The sequence below is a fragment of the Eucalyptus grandis genome, chromosome 3, assembly GCF_016545825.1.
Source record: "Eucalyptus grandis isolate ANBG69807.140 chromosome 3, ASM1654582v1, whole genome shotgun sequence".
NCBI lineage: Eukaryota > Viridiplantae > Streptophyta > Magnoliopsida > Myrtales > Myrtaceae > Eucalyptus > Eucalyptus grandis.
Genome location: NC_052614.1, coordinates 52,847,094 through 52,867,494, shown reverse-complemented (window position 1 = coordinate 52,867,494; position 20,401 = coordinate 52,847,094). Strand labels below are relative to the sequence as shown.

Genomic DNA, 20,401 nt, shown 5'->3' with positions numbered 1-20,401 from the left:
TTTGAAAAGTCATGGAGGGAATTGGGTAGTGTATCCATATTCAGTCCTTTTGCTTATGTTCATTCTGTAGTCTAACTTTTAGTTCTAGAGACTCAAGTAGAACTTTCGCATTGTCAATTCTTCCATGGGAAAAAGTAACGTGATTTTCAGACATATTCTATTTAGCCGTTTTGAGTTCGTTATATAATGGTAATTGACAATTGTATACCTCTTCGTAAATAAATTCTCACTAGCCATGACATGTTAGTTCGCCTTAGATAGTTCATCAATTATCGATCACTTTCCCAGTAGTTTTCTAGCCTTCCACGTGGATCTCAAGTCAAGGGTTACCTCGTCGAACATTGAAAATGAGACATTCCGCAACGCAAGGAAGGGAAGAGGTTGATTCCAAGGGTCAGAGCAACAGCAATTTGATGCATATTGTCATACCTAGCAGATTATATATTATCATTGATTGAGTGGGAGGAGAATTCATTGATCGCAATGTTGGTGGGATAACAAGCAATAATAAACTAAAAGAATCAATAAATCACTAGGCTCAAGCGAGGTCTAAGCAATGCAATATGCCGTTATGGTAAGATGATCTCTGCCGTTCGTGGCAGTACAAAACCGTCAGATATTGCCCAAGCTATATGCTTGATCTTTCCAAATAATACTACCATTGGTTCACAATGATCTTCCATTCTCTTGATTTGACTGCTCTGTTCTGACAAGCAAAATGAACAAACAGCATTACACCCTAGGCAGAGTCATGCTAGTAGTCAATTTACATCATCAAACATTAGTCTATTAATTTCGTTGATGGGAATATCAGATAGGGGTTCTATGGGCAATTCGTCTCCCTCTCCCAAAGGACCGAATATTGATGGATCTCTAGTAAATTCATCTGCAAAAACGGGAGCAAAAACATTAGCATACACTGCTTGATCTTTCTCATATGTACTCTATGAAGGGATCGATAACACATTCCATATTCTTTTTAAACCCAGTTTTAAAAGGCAGGAGAAAACATTTCAGCTATGCAAAGTGCGGATTTGGTGGAACCGTTTAAGGAAAAACCAGATGTTTATACCATCATCACATCACAAAGTCACCAGATACACCGTTACATATTCTGGTCTCTACTAATTCTAATTGAGTCAGTGATAGGCTGATAGCATTCTCTAGAGGAAGCGACTTCAGTCCAGAAACATCTGGTGGAACCAAAAACAGCCAAAAGGACAATGCAAGGCTTACCAAAGAGTGTATTTAAGGATGTTGGAGGAGGGGTTGAGAGGAAGTTGAGGCCAATATAAAATGCCAAAGCCAATGCAACTGTCACGACAATATAAGTTGGCACAGCCAGAGCCCAATATCTGCAAGGGGCCAATGCAGTGAGATCTAAAGGGGAAAGCATATCACTTGAACCATCCACATGAAGTTGTTAAAGAACACTAACACAAGCACAGATTTGCTCAAATTACCCAAAGATATTCCAAACTATCATGTATTTGAATTAAAAAGAAAAACTATGCTCACTGTTTTCCCTTTATTTGTACATTCAAACATAATTACTGGTTGAAATAGGTCAACCTTCATCGCATTCGTAGAAATAGGAATTGAAATTGTGCTGAACACCAGTCTTGCCAAATAACTCATGTGGAGAACCTCATCTCACATTCAAGAAACAATGAAGTTCAAGAAATATAAACTAGGCACAAGGATTGGCTTACTTACCTGCTAGGATAGTAATAGATCCCAACAGCATGTAGCCAATGCTCAGGAACATATGCCCATGTAAAGAAAATAACTGCACGAGATAAATTATGGAGCTCTCCAAGTAAGGGTGGAATTTCTCATAACAAATTCTTCTAATCCATTCAGAGAGGCATCTCGTGTCTCAAATTAATATGGAAAAGACCACTCTAAAAAATTACAGTACTAATTCTAGCAGTCAGAATTGGAATTTTCTGGGACTTTTCGTAAGGAATTCTCAGTATTTCAATAGTCAATCCCATATTACAAAACCAGTCTAGATCACATCCTATAATCTTGACAAACATGTCACAGGCATCTATAAGTACCTTTGTCAACCTATCAAACAGATTAGCCACAACCACTTCTCAAATTTGCCTTCATGTTGTTGTGTGAAGCCAAACTATATAATAATACTACCAGGTCTGTCATAGGCAAATTGATGTTCCATGCAAGTATTCACCCAAAAGAATCACCAAAATTATCCAGCAAAAATGTCCATATGTTAAATTCATGAGTCCTCTGTTTGCAAATTGAGGAATTCTTAAGAACTGTTCTTTTAAAAGCCAAAAGTATTTAAATGGAAAATTTACTGGATCGACCAGATGATGATTGATGACATCCTTAAATCCAAAAATCTTAAGACTAGTGGAGGATGCCCCAATGAGCACAAAAGCAACATGAAATAACCTACTCCTCTGTGTTCCAAAGAATTGATCACATTCACATACTCATAGATTAACATGAAAATAAAACCAAAGTGCCATGGTATATTTGTGAAGCATGAGTGGAGGACCTGTAGCCACAACAGTTGTGATAGATCCTACAAAGCCATAGACCTCTGAAGGTTTGGGACCATGTTCTCCGGACAATCCAAAGCCAGAAGCTTTATCATCTGGATCTGAAAAGGAAACGCTTGCTCGTTTCTTCTTTGATAGACTGAGAATTCTCCTTGGACTGCTAACTGAATGAGGTTCTTCCATGGCTTCTTTCAGAGTTTCGTTCTTCATGCATCGAAGAGTGCCGATACTCTGGCCAAGTAAGAATAAAAACATGCTAAAATGGATGTAAACTCTGTCATAAGATCGGGTGAACTTGGGAAAATTTTGTCAATGAGGAAACCGAAACTCACTAAAAAAAGAGACTGGTCTCGATTTAAAGCACTCATTATAAATCCTTCGACATGAGATAATGCAAAATAAAGGAAATGGGAACTGAAAAAGGCATTTCTACCTTTTCCCCTTGCTACATATGTTGAATGCCATCAAAATTCTAGTATAAAATGAGCCGCAGATGTTTTTCAAACTGTCCTGAAGACCAAAAGCTTTTTGATGGGTGCCACCAACGGTTCAGTGCTGATGCCATCAGCATGTTTTAGTTTTTTGATGTTTGAAAAGTATAAAAACAAAAGCTGTATATAAGGCAGCAAATTCAGAGAAGAAAAAGAGAGGAAAATGCGGAGAACTCAGAGGAAAAAGAGACAAAGGCGTATCGCATCGTTTCCTTAGACAGATTCACAATGACAACAGAACTAGGAAATGAATTGAATCTACATTCCGACCACTTTGACATTCTCCATCTTCCATGCTGCTAACCCTCGGTGCACCGACTATCCACCCAAACACTTTAGCTAGCATCAACAACTAAATGTACTCGATTTCTCGACTGTCTATCAACAAATCGACTCCAACAGCATTCTTGTCGAGGTCCAGATACTCCATTCAAGCCTTACCCGCATCGTAAAAAGGACATCTTTTTCGGAAGTAATTTTCGCACGGGCCTACTCCAGCACTCACGCGTCGCTGTTCTAGTGTCGCAAATTACCCTTTTCACAATACCCGCAAACATGCACTTTTCTCCTTCAGGGTCACTCGTTTGCCTAATAGTAAGGGAAGTTTCAGTACTGACTTCGCCTTCCGGCCGAAACGCTGATCAACTAGGATTACCCAGGTTACCCGAGAAGTAGGAAAACAAGAAGCTTCAGTCGCGACGACATGGGAGCGAAGAAATTAAGGAATCGAACCGTGGAATCACGCTGGCAATGACCCAGTTCGCGATCGGAACTCCCCGATCCGAGCTTACAGTAGAGCTGCAAAATGGCTCGAATTCTGGCATCATGATGAGAGAGAGAGAGAGAGTGAAGGGGAACCTGCTCGTGGTTGGGTGGCGCCGCCGTCGAGCGGACCTCGCGACTGCCTGCCGGTGAGCGTCGCCGTCGCGTGGAGGAGCAGATCGCGGAGAGAGAGAAAGAGAGATGACGAGACGTGACAGCCGTTAAATTTCCGACTTGGGAAAGGTGAGGAGCGGGCCCATTAAGGCCCATGGACCTGACCCGAACTAGGCCCAGAATTTGGCCCGCCAGAAATGGGACGTGACCTCCCCAGGCCAGCCCGGCCCGTTGGCCTCACACCTGCGCTCGGCGCAACTTTGAACTCTCTCGTTCTTCTCTATGTAGTCGTCGACTAAGTAGCACGGACACGCGATACGACACGACACGACACATTTCTACGTCACGCCTGAATCATTTTCAAAAATAAAATTCCGACACGTTAGAATATATTATATATTAAATGAATATTTTTATTTTTAATTAATTTGATTCAAATTCACAAATAAATAAATAATAAAAAAAGACCTTACAATGAATTTGCTAGCTTTAACAAAAATTATAGATTAAACTAATGACTAGCAAAAAATTATAATTAACTTATTTAAAAAAAGTTTATGATCTTCTATAATAATTAAAACTTATCATTATTTAACTTTTAATATTTTCATTGTTGAAAATTACTTTTAGCTTATTTATTTATTTTTTTAACAAATATAACATTGTCATCCAAAAATTATTTTCCTTTTTTTTTTCCTAAACCCTTGTTCCCCAAAATTTATTTCCCTCCCTCGTTCCTCTCTACCCCCGAAGGAGCACATCGGAATGGCGGCTTGCCCTATTTCCTTTCATGTGCAGTTTTGTCGTTTTGCCATGGATGGTGAGAGAGTGACGATGAAAGACAAGTTGAGAGAGAGGCTTCAATGCTATTTCTTGAATTCAAGATAGAATTTAAGGAGACAAGTGGACCCACTTTAGTAAGAGGAAGGAGAGAGAGATTCTCTCTTGGAGCGCATCAAGAACTTCCCGATCCTGGCCTCCACGTTTGTTCTCAATAAAAAGAAGACAAAGAGGTTTTCCTCTCGTCTCTTGCAGTATACTGTGGGATGGAGGTTGTGTTGAGAACACGCCTCACTTTTACAGTGCATTGAGCTTTTCAGATTGCTGTGCTATCATCTCCCTAGATTTTCTCTCCCACCTCACGCCACTCCTCTGAATTTTCCCTCGTTCCCTCCCCTCCCCTCCCCACTTGTCATCATTTCTCTCTACCTCCCCCCCCCCCCCATCAGTCACCTCAGCTTGTTGTTTCTCTCTCCCTCCTCACCCCAACGCCAACAACTCCCAATCCCCCTCGTTTCTTCTTTCCCCTCCATCACCCATTGTTTCTCCTCCCCCCTTATTCCTAAAATGAACAAGAATAGGTACCAAAATGGTACTAATTGATTAATTAATATAATCAAGTCTCCAACTTTAAATTCTTTGATTGTGTAGAATTGAGATACACTCTCAAATCTCACTTGCTTTCTAATCGACCCTAATAGGCTAGTGGTGACTCATTTTTGCAAAATTCTTAAAAATATCCCAACGTCACGCGAGGTATGGTATGGGCTTTGGAGAGCCAGCCACCCCCCCCCCCCCCCCCACACACACACACACACACACACACACACACACACACACAAGACCATGACCTTGGTTAAAATGCTAGGTGTAAAGAGAGGAATTGTGCTTTACTACAAAGGATACAAGTGGGCTTAGAAGTGACCTAATTAGAGTAACTAAAAATGAGATATTTTGAGAGAAAACTTCTTAGTCAAGTACAATGAATGAGTCATCAAGGACATTAATTGACTAAAGTTGAAGTAGATGATTTAATGCATGATATTAAGACTAGACTAAGTTCAATGTCACTAAGAGCATATAGGTTAAAACTATTGATGGAAAATGAAGAAATATGGTATATATTAAAGAGGGACAAATGTCTCACTTATGTGGTCTCCAAAATAGATATTTTGTTGAGTTATCAAAATATCTTGTAAATCAATATGTAAACAACGAACTCAGTGTCTGTTCCAAGCATTGATAAATCGGAAATTTATTGATTATACATATGTTTTTCGTCCAATCCATATTTGGAATGGAGACAATGCAAGCCTCAAACGAATTTCCACAAATTTGGAATTAAACATATAGACTACGTTTGATTGTTTGGATTTCTAAGTAGGATAATACTAGATATGATAAGAAATTCAAGGATTTTTCTTGTATTCTATCGGTTGTTTAGTAAATTATATTAATAAAGTTAGATATATTCATATTATATCATGTACATTATTTGGTATAAAAGATATATTAATATAAATAAACGTAAAAGTTCACAAACAAAGAATGTAAAAATTTCTAGCACCACTCTTGCCTACTTTATTTTTATTTGCTTATTTTAATTTAATTTTCCTTTTTAGAATTATTTTCTAATTTCTTTTTTCCACTTTCATCATTCTTTAATAAAATTTATTAAATAGTAAACTATACTAATATACCTAAAATACTAGAATATGCAATCAATTATATATTGAATTTATATTATAAGATAAAATTAAATTCGAACATATAAATGAAAATAAGATTAAATACAAAATGATATTTTTATTATTTTGAATTTCTTATATTAGAATTCAAATGTTATATTGAAATATAATTTTAATTTTGTTAATTGAAGAAATTTATTACTTGAGCAAAATACCTTTTCTAGTATGGATATTAGAAATCTCATTTACTTTTATCCCCTCTTTCCCAAGAGATAATTTTATCTGATCTATATTTTTCTTATATTCGATTGTTTCTTATATTGAGTTGGCAACAAATATTAATAAGATAAATTTTATCATATTTTGAATTTTATCTTGACTACCAAATGCAACCATATCTTGATTGCCACATGCAACCATAGGGTTTAGCTAATTGGGATGTTGCACTAGAATAGTTCCAAACTTATGGAAATTAATTGATTTACATACTGTTTTTGTTCATTTCATATTTGAAATGGAGACTGTATAATTAAAGGAATTTCCACATATTTGGAATTAAACATAGATGGATTAACCAAATGAGATGTTGCACTAGAAATGGCTCCAAACTTATGGAAATTGATTGATATACATACTTTTTTTTTTTCATCCATTCATATTGGAATTGAGACAACACGAGCTTCAAAAGAATTTCCACATATTTGGAATTAAACATAGATGGATTAACCAAATGAGATGTTGCACTACAAATGGCTCCAAACTTATGGAAATTGATTGATGTACATACTCTCTTTTTTCGACCATTCCATATTTGGAATTGAGACAGCGCGAGCCTTAAAAGAATTTTCACATGTTGCCCTATGTGCATATTTGCCTATTTTATACACCCATAACATAAGTTCCATCTATATGTATTCAACAAACATGTGTTCTTCTTCCTCGTATTGTTTCTTGAGAGAGTGATCATGGCTAGACTAAGCTCCATGAACTTTGTCTTGATATTTTTATTGAGTTTCATGATTATGTCATCCGAATTAGCTCAAAGTCAAGGGCATGATTATGGGACTGCGCTCACCAAGTCATTGTTGTACTTCGAGGCTCAACGGTCGGGCAAACTGCCTCCTAATCAGAGAGTCCAATGGCGTGGCGATTCTGCGCTTAAAGATGGTGGCGAGGCTGGAGTATGATTTTATTTTTTTATTTACTTTTTTGCATTTCATTAATGTTCATTTTCTTAATGTTTACATTCCAAAAGGCGAGAAATTACTGCATATAGAAATTTCGTCTGGGAAAATGTTGCCGCCGCAAATTTGACGCCCGAGTATAATCGCAAAATTCTGAGTGTAAAACATGCACATATCTTGCTACAGTTTTGGATGCAAAATCTGTGCGTACATCTTTTTGCTTGCTTCTTCACATGATGCGAGAATATTTCAAATAAATCTGATTGTTGCCGAATGCTAGGATTATTTGCGCAACGCATTTAATATCTCTTTTTGACGAACAGATCGATCTGGCCGGAGGATACTATGACGCCGGCGACAATGTCAAGTTCGGTTTCCCAATGGCCTTCACGATCTCGATGCTCTCGTGGAGCGTCGTGGAGTTCAAAGACAAGCTGCAATCCAAAAATGAGCTCCCGAATGCGCTCGCCGCGATAAGGTGGGGCACGGACTACCTGATCAAAGCCCACCCTCTGCCTGATGTCCTCTACGGCGAGGTTGGTGACGGCGACTCCGACCACTCGTGCTGGCAGAGGCCTGAGGACATGACCACCCCCCGAACAGTCTACAAGATCGACGACCAGCACCCGGGGGCCGATCTTGCCGGGGAAACTGCGGCGGCATTCGCGGCGGCTTCGGTCGCCTTTGCCCCGACGGATTCTAATTACTCGGCTCAGCTTCTAACTCATGCAGAACAGGTCTTCTTCTCAGTTTCATCGTCCCACAATCAGTTTCCAAGAATCATGCAGGCGGTCGCATGCAAGCCTTTAGTTTATTGGCTCACGCTCTTTTATTCTCAATTTGTGGATTCGAACATTAAATGTGTCGATTGTTACACTTTCTTCAGTTGACAACATTGGCCACGATCTAAGAATGTTGCTTCCTTCCTAAATCGATCTATTCTTTTCTGATGAATTGGTTGTGATTCTATTACCAAACAAATTTTTATTATTATTGATGCATTGATGTATTTATATCGACTAATTTTTCTGTAAAATTATTGCATGCACAGCTCTATGGTTTCGCTCGGAGCCACCCCGGCCAGTACCAAAATAGCATCCCCGTAGCAGGGAAGTTCTATTCTAGCTCTGGATATCAGGTACCAAACAAATACTTGTATGTATGTATGGATGTATGCATTCATGCGTGGACAATACAATTCAATACACGTCTTTCAAAATATATATTATATGCATGTATATTTTGAGATCGATTCTGTTTAAATTCACATTGAATTTGGGAAAAAGATGTGGATTTAATCGTATTATCAAGCTTGTAATCTCTAAACTACTGTAATCACATGATGACATAGGACGAGCTACTGTGGGCAGCTGCATGGCTTCATCGTGCGACCGGGAACAAAGTGTACCTCGATTACCTCGGCAACTCCGGCGACAGCGGCGGCGTTCGGACCCAGTTCTCGTGGGACGACAAGTACGTCGGTGCCCAAGTCCTCGTTGCCAAGGTATACCGCATCACAAAGTACTGCATGTCGTTCTTGCACTTATATTTGGACAGCACACTGCATTATCACTTATGTTTTGATTTCATGCATGAAATGAAATGCACAGCTAGTGTTGGAAGGCCAAGTTAAGGACGCAGGGCCATGGGCACAATACAAGAGCAACGCAGTTGAGTTCATGTGCCGCTGCATCCAGCAAGCCACCACCAATTTCAAAAAGACCCCTGGTGGATTGCTGTGGTTTCAGCCCTGGAATAATCTCCACTACACCTCGAACGCTGTGTTCGTCGCCGCGGTGTACGCTACCTACCTCATCAGCCATGATTATGTCGAGGTCCCTTGCTATCGTGGGACCCAAGCGCCCGACGAATTGCTCGTGTTCGCCCAGTCACAGGTACATTCGATCACACATATCTTAAGTGCGAATTGCCTTCAATATGACTGAAGATGAATTCATAGATTAATCTAACATTTAAGTATCGCATGAATGAGCATTCAAGTGTATCGAATACTTGATGACACATAGTTCACTAAATTAGCTTAACTTCTTTCCTTTCAACACATGTCATTTTAATTATGATTACCTTTTGTTTGCGATCCGATTCGAGGTGGACTATATCCTTGGAGCGAACCCAAATAGCATGAGCTACATGGTTGGCTACGGGTCAAAGTATCCGACCCAGGTGCACCACAGGGGAGCCTCCATCGTCTCGATCAAGAATGACTCGACGCCTGTCTCGTGCAGCCAAGGATATGACGTGTGGTATAAGAAGAATGCCTCCGACCCGAATGTGTTGGATGGAGCAGTCGTTGGGGGCCGAACGCGCAAGACAACTACTTGGACATAAGGTCGAATTTTGAGATGGCTGAGCCTGCAACCATTAACACAGCACCTCTTGTTGGATTACTGGCTAATTTTGGTAACTAACAATATCGCCAATCCAAAAAAATAAAAAAAAATTAATGAAATCTCTTTTTAATTAGTTGAAATGTTTTCATGAGTACAATATGGAGCCCATTGTCGGATGACCGTTAATCCAAAGCTTTACCACAGCCCATTTGCTTATTAATTCGGCCCGGTGAGGTGTCCATGTATGGGCCTTTGAGGAAAGCAAGGCCCATATAAAAAGGCCTACTTTGAGGCCCTTTTTTTTGGGCCAGACTGATCTCTCGCGGCTGAACACAGACACGGGTTAGGAAGGGTGTAAGGACATTAGAGAAGGCTGTAGGATGAGCACGACACCGCTCTTTCCGGCGACGTAGGCCCTCGCAATCTTTTGCCTTTTATTAAAAAAAAAATTAGTCTCTTTTCTTTAAGAAAGTTCAAATAATATTTAGATTAAAAATTAGATTTGGACCAGAACAAGTGGTCTTGTCCTTCCTATGTTACCATGTTGATGTCACATAGTAGGAGAAAATTATTTAGAAAGAGTCAAGCCAATGATTTCCGTTAGTCAAGTTGAATGGAATTTACAGAATGACTTGATTATATTTATTTGACAAGTTTTATGATTTAATTGCTTTTTGAAAGTCTTAGGAATTAATTGCAATTTCATGACAAGTTTTGGGATATTTAGTAACTTATTCCGGAAAAAAAGAAAAGGAATTTCCCGTAAAAGAAGAAGAAGAAAAGAAACCGGATGACTCCCGTGTTTAGCTCTCTTCTTGTGATGGACACCATAATCTGTTCAACAAAAAGTTTCTAAGACGTTTTCCTGGTGAAATAACTCCTGTGTTTGTTTCATTTGAGCACATGTGCTGATAATATTTAAGAAGAATAGATTTGGTGCCAATAGCTATCAGTTGAGGTGGACCGTGGTTACTAAAGTTTGCCTCAACTATTCATTGTTGTCATATGTTCTGGCGATGATCTGTGATGTGGCCGACGAGTCAAGATGATGGCCGATGGTCGGTGGCAACAATGGTGGTCTGGCAACGAGCGACGATGGTCCATGGAGTAATAATTAGTGAATGTTGACATTGATTCGGGGGCTGGGAGCGGTTGATGGTGACGGTCCAGCAACGACAATTGGTTCGGCGACCGGAGGTGAGCAGCGGCTGTGAGAGACAACATTTGTGGTAGGCCCTTTAGCCAAATACGGTATTTGAAATCTTTGAAAGCCCAAAGCGGGGAGACTTGCTTTGGGCTTTGATATTTGGAAATGCAAATCAACCTCTCTTTGTTCATCCGTTGACTTCTTTTTTTTTTTTTTTTTTGTTTTTAAACGATCATCTTCCCCCACACCTCAATTTGTTGATCGGCGACGGAGTTTCATCGGATTTTATTTTTATTTAAAAATAATAATAAAAACCGTTTGCAAATGTTGGGTTCACCTTTTTTTTTTTTTTTGTCATTTTTATCTTTTGACAACTAATATCCCAATTTTTTATCAATACACTAGAATGATCATTAATTAACGAAGATGATTAATACTGCAATAATTAAAAAAATTATTCAAAGTTGAAAACAAACTTAAAAGAACCCTAGGCCAAAAGTTGAGCTTTGCATCTAATTTATAATCAAATTCTTTTAATATAATTTTTAAATAAATTTACTAATATATATATTTTACATTACTCTTAACATGAAAATGTAAAATGTTAGATAATCATTGTTTCTTTTTGCAATTTAAAAAATACTAAAACTAAAAAACTTAATTTTTTTGAGCTTTGCATCTAATCTATAATCAAATTCTTTTAATATAATTTTTAAATAAATTTACTAATATATATATATTTTACATTACTTTCAACATGAAAATGTAAAAGGTTATATATTCATTGTTTCTTTTTGCAATTTTAAAAATACTAAAAAAAAACTTAATTTTTTGAGTTTTGTATCTAATCTATAATCAAATTCTTTTTAATATAATTTTTAAATAAATTTACTAATATATGTCTTTTACATTACTTTCAATATGAAAATGTAAAAGGTTATATAGTCATTGTTTTTTTTTTTTTTTGCAATTTTAAAAATACTAAAACTAAAAACTTAATTTGGTCACACTAAAAAGCTTTTTAAATATATGTTTACCAAACAGTCTTACATTTCCCTAAAGCACTTTTCAGTTATAATTTACTAAACAGTCTAGTATTTCGAAAAACCCTTTTACCTCAAAGGTATTTGCATTCTCCCAAGAGCATTTCCCCAAAGCTGAACCAAACGGGCTCGTAGCAAGTTTGGTTTAATTCATCTAATGGGGATCGTTAATGGAGGTTATGAGAAGTTCAGGGCAGATTCGTCCACCAGAGGAAGATGACGAGAGTAAAAGAAAAATAAAATAAAAGATACAAGAAAAGAGGAAAAATGGATAAAGGAAAATAGTAAAATGGGGCACTCCATTTCTGGTTCTACTAGTGGGCTATAGGTGCTACTTTGCCCTTCGGAGTAAACATGATTTTCGGGGACTCCATTTAATACTCCTGGTCCTTCCTTCCACTTCTTGCGTAGCTTAATCAATCGATCATTCATTTGACTCTTTATATTATATGGTACTTGAAATAGCTGTCCGTAGTTTAAATATATACTTAGTTATATGATGACCGAAGCGTCAGCTTGAAAAGATCATTTATAAACGGTTGCAAACTTCATCAATAAACAAACTGTGCTTGATGGGGAGATAGAATTGGAGAATCATGATACGGGGACATTTGAAAAGTTACGAAGGGAATGAATTGGAGGATGGCTATATTTAGTCCTTGGGATTATGTTAATTCTGTCATCTAACTTATAGTTCTAGAGATTCAATAAGAATTCCCCAATGTCAATTCTTCCATGGAAAAAAAATGACGTGATTTTCGAACATTGTACTATCCTACTCAATCATTCGAGTTCGGTTTTTGTTGGTAATCAATAATTGTTGCCTCTTTGTAAATAAACTTTCACTATTCTCGATATGTTCGTTCGTCTTAAATTGCTCACCAATCATCAACTGATTTTCTAGTAATTTTCTAGCTTTCATTGTGGATCTCTGGTTAAGGGTTATCTAGTGTAATATTTGGCGACATAAGGAAGGGAAAGGGTTGTTAAAGAATTTCAAAGCAACAGAAATTTGATGCACGTTGTCATACCTAGCAAGTCATATATCATCATTGATTAAATAGGAAGATAATTCATTGATCTAGCAAATATTGGGGGGACAACAAGCCATGACAAGCTGAAAGAAATCTTTAAATCACTAGGCTCAAGAGAGGTCCAAGCAATGCAATAGGCCGTTATAGTCTAAAGACTAGTGGAGGATGACCCAAAGAGCGCACGAAGAAACCCGAAATAAAATTCTACTCATCCATGTTCCAAAGAATTAATCACGCTGGCATATTAATAGATCAACATGGAAATAAAACCAAAGCGCCGCAGTGTATTTGTGAAGCACGAGAGGTGGACCTGTAGCCACACCGGTCGTGATAGATCCTACAAATCCATAGACCTTTGAAGTTTGGCCCCACGTTCTCCAGACAATCCAAAGCCATAAGCTTTATCATCTGAATCTGAAAGGAAACAACTTGCTTGTTTCTTCTTCGATAGACTGAGAATTCTACTTGGACTGCTAACTGAATGAGGTTCTTCCATGTCTTCTTTTACAGTTTCATTCTTCATGCAACAAAGAGTGCCTATACTCTGGATATGTATCAACAAAAAGATGATAAAATGGACATGTAAACTCTGACATGTGCAAGAAGAAACAGAAATGCAAAAAGTGCCTTAATATGAAGTGCTAATTATAAATCCCTAACACGTTATAATGCAAAATGACGGAAATGCGAACTGAAAAGGCGTTTCTACTTTTCCCCCCATCACACATGTTGAATGTCATTGTACTATAAGGTGAGCGGCCACCAATGTTTTTAAACTGTACCCAAACTTTTGATGGGTTGCATCCAGTTCAGTACTGATGACATCGGCATGATATAGTTTTATATGTTCGAAAGATATAGAAGAAGGAATAGAAGGCAGCAAATTCAGAAAAAAAGAAGAAGAAAAAAACAGAGGAAAATGTGCGAAATCCAGGGGAAAGGGAGACAAAAGTGCATCACATCTTTTCCCATGACACATTCACAACAACATGAGAACTAGGAAACGAATTGGATCTAAGTTCTGACCACTTCGACCTCTGTCTTCTGTTCTTCTTCGTCCGAGAAAACATTATGTACTCTAACAGTACCATGTCATTTTTACTTTAAATCATTCAGAGTGTGACACTTGTCCTTGGGGCCCGCCATGTTTGCTCTCTCTTCTCTCCATCTTCTAGTCCTCAACTCAGCGCTTCTTTCTCTCTCTCTCTCTTCTCACTCTAGCCTCTCTTTTTTGACCTAACGACTCTCCCAAATAACGCTCATTCTCCGATGATGGCAACACTCCCTCCTGATGACGGTTTGAAGGTTTGAAGTAGAACAACATGGACCGCTTGAGGACAGGTGTCACATTCTGAATGATTCAGAGTAAAAATGACGTGATGCTATTAGGGTACATAATATTTTCTCCTTCTGTCCTGCTAACCATCAGCACACCAATCATCTGCCCAAACACCCTGACTAAAATCAACAACTAAATGTACTCGCTTTCTTGGCTCTATCAACAGATTGACTCCCATGGCTTTCTTGTCAAGCTCCAGACATTCTATTCAAGCTTAATCGCATCTTTTCGGCAGTGATTTTCAGGCGGACCTACTTCAGCCCTCACGCGTCGTTGTTCTAGGACCGCAAATTACCCATTGTCACGGTACACGCGTACACTCCAGCACAATGTAGCCCATTGCCAGGTCACTCGTTTGCCCGACAGTACCCGAAGTTCCGGTACTGAATAGGATTACTCAGGTCAATTGAAAAGTAGACAATCGGCTTCGGTCACAACAATAGGTGATGTGAAAAAAATTAAGAGATTGAATCGTGAAATTGAGCTGAGCTTGCGGTTGAACTACAGAATGGCCCAAATTATGGGAACTTGCTCTTGGTTTGGTGGCGCCGCCGCCGTGGAGCGGGCCGCGCGACTGCCTCCCGGTGAGCGCGGCCACGGCCACGCGGCGGGGCCGATGGTGGAGGGGTGAACCGGAGAGAGATGAGAGAGAGGGAGATAGAGGGTGGACGACACGTGTAAGTATTGGGGCCCATGGACCCGACCCGAACCGGGCCCATGGAACCGACCCGAACCAGGCCCAAATTTCGGAAACGGACCATGCACAGCGCAGCTTTGAACTCTCTCTCTCTCTCTCTCTCTCTCTCTGGTCGACGGCGGCTCTCGCATGACGGCCATGGAAGAGACGATTCTCTCGGCGGTTCCTGGCCGGCGCCTCCATTAAGCGTCGAGAGGGGGCGGAGGGAATTGATCTGCGGAGTCTCCAACGGATGCCCGATTTGCGTTTCAGCTCGTGATGAGTGCTGGTAAACATCATCTTCTTCTTCTCTCTATTTTCCAATTCCCCGTTTTGCTCAACGATTCTGTCGGGAGAGACCGCGAAGGGAGGAGGGTGATGAGAACTCGCGTCCATCTTTTCGAAAGCAATCTTTCAAAGGGTTTTCGTTCTCGAAGGCTGGAGTCGGCGTTTTGATTTCTTCTAGCGGATGGGTGTTCTTGAATTTGACCCAGGTTTGACCATAGAGTGTCATATATTCAAGTTATTTCCTCTTGGCATGAGAAAATAACAGATCAAAATGATGGTATTTTTTTTTTTCTCTGAAAATTATATCGATAGTGACACATGAGGGTACTGAGAAGCGCAGCAATGCTTTGTTTGAGGGAGTCATAACATCCACTGTAGAGATTGCACAGGTAACAGATCAGTAGTTTTTCATTCTCCAATAACATTTTTGAGCTGGGTATTCGGCATATATGCTAGTGAAGTAGTTCTGGTCTACACTTGTGTTTCCCACAATTTAAGATTGACCATTCTCTTTTGGGAACTAGTAGTAGTGGTGGCGGCTGCGATTTCAGAACTTGGTGGTGTCATTGCTCGTCAAGGCGAATGGTGTTAAAGGGGGCAGTAGGAGCGGTGGCGGCAGTACTAGTTTTTGGTAACAAGTTTAGGAGTAGCGGCTTTAGTATCTCGCTTACATGACCATCTTCATCTGTAATTGGCAATCATCGCAGGTGGGGCATTTGGAGGGAATAGGGGATTGCGACCGGTACCTCCAGAAAAAGGTATCTTCCCCTTGGATCACATGCACGAATGCGACCAGGTACTCGTTTCGTGCCTTTTATGGTATAGATTCCCAGAATCAGCTGTCCCCTGCAAAATTTTGATTGTGGCCTTTTTGGATTTTAGTACTTAGCTAATGATATTCTGGCTAACTTTTCGCTTCAGGAGAAGAAGGATTATCTTGATTGTCTCAAATCTTCGAGTCATCAATCTGAAACATGTAGAAGATTCTCAAAGAAGTATTTGGAGTGTCGTATGGCAAAGTAAGTGACCCTAGTGGCTCTCAGATAGATCAATTTTCTATTCTTGTATGTGCGTCATGGGCAAAGTAATAGGACTGCTCCATTTACTTAAAGAGCTGCAAAAATAGGGGGTTTTGTAGATTTTTTTTTTCACACAACATATGATCTCCTATCACACAATATCCTTCTTCAAAATTTCTAATTTAATGTAGTTTGAACAATCTCAATGTATGCATATGAAAAGGCGGACGACAAAACAGATTCATATGGTTGTCATGAGCTGCTCCATCTGGATTGAACTTACTTTATTTTCCAATTGTGTGATAGAAAGAGAGTTTGAGGAAGGGATTATTGTGATGCTGCTTAAATGGTATGCTGATTCATGTTTTAGATTTTGGAAGTCACTTGAAGTGCTTCAAGAATAAGTTAACTTGTCCAGACTAGTAGGCAAGTGTCTCCCCGAGAAGATAGAGGATGTGATTGCACTCAAGCTTTCTGATTGATTGCAGCAAAGTTCAATCATTCTGTGTGGTAGATTATACTATTTCTTGGTTGTGCTTATGCACCTTGAGGACTCAAGGATGAGCTGCATAATATGAGTAATTCGATATGTATTTCGGCTGCAAAAAGAATCATTCCACATGGAGTGAAACAATTATAAAATTTGATTGCATCTCCTCTCTACTTTCTGCCCTTTACAGTCTTAATCTTAGAGGGTTTGAGGGATGATTTGTTGGGAACCTGTCCAAAAGTACACTTCTCTCAGTCAAATCTTTTTACAATGCTATTCTGTCAAATCCTTTTAACTGTTCAAGGACGTTGTGTTCTAAACTTTGATCTAGTCATATCGAGCTCATGAGCGATTGCATTTGCATTCTTCAGGAACTTGATGGCAAGGCAAGACATGTCAGAACTTGGATTTGGAAATTAAGCAGAAGCCGAAGCTCCAGGAGCGAATGAATCTAAGAGGACTGACAAGTGATTCTTCAATTGCCGATATAAGGGTCCTAGTTACTGCTAGAAAATTCTTCCTTTTTCCCTCCTCCGACCAAATCTGCCTAAGGTCAGAAGCAACTCTAGGTGCATGTGGACTCATCTATTAACAGATCAAATAGGAGCCCGAGTGTCCTTCAAAAAGCATTCTAGCATCCACAGTTTTCTTGGATGATGGAGTATACTCTTTGAGATAGTCTAAATAGAAGTTGAATCACCATTACATTGCAAGTAATCCGAATTTGTGTTCCCAAAAATAATCCAAACGTCAATCCTTTTGCACTAAATTATTTTTTCATGTTCATCTTCATCCACACGTGTCCGTGTTGAATCGTTAATGCAGGAAAATTCTCTTCTCAATGAAAGTTAACAGCCGCGACATTGAATACCATTAAGCAAATTACGTAACCCCAGCATATGAAAACAGGAACGTAAACTGCGTCGTGATCATCATATAATTTCTTATGATTAACAATCTGCAAACATGATAAGCCATCTTTCCAGACTTCTAAATCTGCATTCTGAAGCACCATGAATGAGGCAAAGGCAAAGCTTTGTAGGGTCGGTAAGGTCGTTTTCTCATTCCTCGAATTCGTTTTCCTATCGATCTTCTGAATGTGCAGCTCGGCTACCTTCGGTATCGCCATTGCATTATGTCAAAGCTCTGCATCCCAATTCCGGCTTGCTCGTTGACCACCTTCTCGACAACCTCCACGCCCTCTTGTTTCTCACGTGTTTCCCTGACTTCTTGTCTAGCTCTCACAACTGCCTTCTGGTCCTCTCCACCTGGCAGGAACAATGAGATCGCCATGAACCATAATAATATTATTTGATCGAATCCTTAAAGCGTTTATTTCTCTTGAAATCTCATTTATGGCGTTCCATCACTACTAATAAGTAGCTTCCGATTCTTTCTTCTTTTATTTACTCTTATTAATCCTTACATCTCCTATCACTGGTGGAAATACTTATTATACTGGATCTTACAGAGCCTTTCTTCCTGCATACATGCTTCTCTGGAAGATTTTGCACATTGAAACCCATGGTTATGGACCCAAATCCAGTTATAAGTCACTCGAACATCTCGCCTCCCTTTGACATGGGATGACATGATTAGAAGGGAATGGAAAGAAACATGACCTCACAAGAGAAAAGAAAGGAGAGGGAACGATTTGATTTTTTATCGCTGTTAAGATACTTATACAAGTAAATAAAGGAAATCAAGAATTTCGGGTACTTCACGTATCGTTGAAGAAGAGAAAAGATCGGAAATGAATCTAATTAATAACGATACCATTATCTTTTCCGTTTAATAGACAACTTATTTTATAGACAACATAACGGGCATAAGTCGAAAAGAGACATAAATATACGTGCTATCTCTTGCGATCCCTCCAAATCTCTATAGATTTGAAATGATTTGAGAAGATCAGAAAAAAGTAGGCGAATTTGGTAAAACTCCTTTGTAAGTACTTTGAATATTGAGATTCCCATGTTTTGATACTCATACAATGTCAAGCACGTGAAACTTTTGAAATCCGTAAATGTTGACATGTAAAATCACTCAGATTTAAGATAATTTCATGATAATATTTTCCTATTCCTAACATGCGCACGGGGAGAAATGCTTGTCATTAAGGTTTAGTCAAGCAAATCCTTTTCTTTCTCCTGGCCTGCCCAAATCCATTCGACATCTAATATGAAATCTTAATAATTGCAAATCATGTATGGGCTGGATACTCGGTAGAGTCCACGAATTGATTGGGTCTATCTTTAGTTAATCTCATTGTTCTAGCTCAGAGATCAAGTGGTGTCTAGGCCAGTGTTTGCGTTCTTTGACAAATCTACAACTTAACAAATTTGAAGGCACACTTTCTTATATCGGCTCAATGCATTCGAAATTTTACTTGGGAAATGTTCCCAACAAGACTCAAAAGTAGAGGAGCAAACTCACTTACTATCTAGGTCACAGCTTTGTGTGTGTGTGTGTGTTTTTTTTTCTTTTTGGATAGGTGCGTTGGAAGTCCTAGAATTTGTTACAAGAGTGCAATTAAGTCTTAAAATTTTCAAAATATACAACTAAATCCTAAAACTTGTCACGAAAATACAATTGGGTCCTAAAATTTTCAAAAGAGTAATCACGTCCTAAAATATGTCAAATTAATCTAATCAAGTCCTTTCATTAATTGCACTTTTTAAAAGTTTTATGGTGTGATTGCACTTTCGTGATAAATTTTAGAATCTGATTGTACTTTCGTGATAAGTTTTAAGACTTGATTGCACATTTTAGGATTCAATTGCATTTTCATGATAAATTTTAAGACTTTCAGTACACTTATCCATTTTATTTTATTAGGTCTATCTTTCCTTAATTGCATCTAAACCTGTTTATATATATACTTTGAAGCTATCATGAACCTAATGTTCACATTCCATTTGATCTCTTGATAGGTGAGTTCACAAGCACCTCGAGTCGATTTCCCCCTTAGGCCGAATTGATCGGAGGAGGGACAAAGGGAGAATTTTCTATCAGCAACTTGGACTCTTCTATCGGCAATTGAAGAATGTGGTCCTCTTAGATTCATTCGCTCCTGGAGCTTTGGCTTTGGGTTCCTTTTCGAATCCAAGTTCCGACATGTCTTGCGTCGCCATCAAGCTCCGGGAGAGTGCACATGCCATCACTGGTGAGCTTAACATGACTAGATCAAAGGAGTTTAGAACACAACGTCCTTAATTGGTCAAAAGGATTTGACGGAATAGCATTGTAAAAAGATTGACGGAGAAGACTGTACTTTTGGACGGGTTTAGAACAAATCGTCCTCAAACCCTCTAAGATTAAGACTGTCAAGGGCAGAAAGTAGAGGAGACGCAATCAAATTATGTAATCGTTGCACTCCATGTGGAACGATTATTTTTGCAGCCGAAATAGATATCGAATCAGTCATTATGCAGCTCATGTTTGAATCCTCAACCGATAAA

At 38.9% G+C, this 20,401-nt stretch overlaps 3 protein-coding genes across 5 annotated transcripts; 2 read left to right on the top strand and 1 right to left on the bottom strand.

The window, feature by feature from the left end:
* Positions 1-548: 548 nt before the first annotated feature.
* On the bottom strand, positions 549-3,992 carry LOC104444510 (phosphatidylinositol N-acetylglucosaminyltransferase subunit P). 3 transcript variants are annotated; one of them, XM_010058186.3, is made up of 6 exons: positions 3,884-3,983; positions 3,758-3,823; positions 2,531-2,765; positions 1,717-1,789; positions 1,237-1,355; positions 549-886 (listed from the first exon to the last, which is right to left on the bottom strand). In XM_010058186.3, exons 3-6 carry the CDS (start codon positions 2,742-2,744, stop codon positions 762-764), a joined length of 531 nt encoding a protein of 176 aa, XP_010056488.2. In that variant the 5' UTR covers positions 2,745-2,765; positions 3,758-3,823; positions 3,884-3,983; the 3' UTR covers positions 549-761. The 3 variants fall into 3 exon arrangements, with proteins under 3 accessions (XP_010056488.2, XP_010056487.2, XP_010056485.2); XM_010058185.3 differs by lacking the exon at positions 3,758-3,823 and having other exon boundaries at positions 3,884-3,992; XM_010058183.3 differs by lacking the exons at positions 3,758-3,823; positions 3,884-3,983 and adding an exon at positions 3,467-3,741.
* Positions 3,993-7,334: 3,342 nt separating this feature from the next.
* Positions 7,335-9,982, top strand: LOC104446409 (endoglucanase 13). Its single transcript, XM_010060265.3, is given in 7 exon segments — positions 7,335-7,550; positions 7,877-8,290; positions 8,605-8,691; positions 8,905-9,057; positions 9,164-9,448; positions 9,663-9,864; positions 9,867-9,982. Coding segments are annotated over 7 exon segments (1,473 nt in total).
* A 5,270-nt stretch (positions 9,983-15,252) lies between these two features.
* LOC104444511 (cytochrome c oxidase assembly protein COX19) lies at positions 15,253-17,709 on the top strand. Its single transcript, XM_010058187.3, has 4 exons — positions 15,253-15,432; positions 16,139-16,227; positions 16,353-16,450; positions 17,312-17,709. Exons 1-4 carry the CDS (start codon positions 15,423-15,425, stop codon positions 17,358-17,360), a joined length of 246 nt encoding a protein of 81 aa, XP_010056489.2. The 5' UTR covers positions 15,253-15,422; the 3' UTR covers positions 17,361-17,709.
* Positions 17,710-20,401: the final 2,692 nt, after the last annotated feature.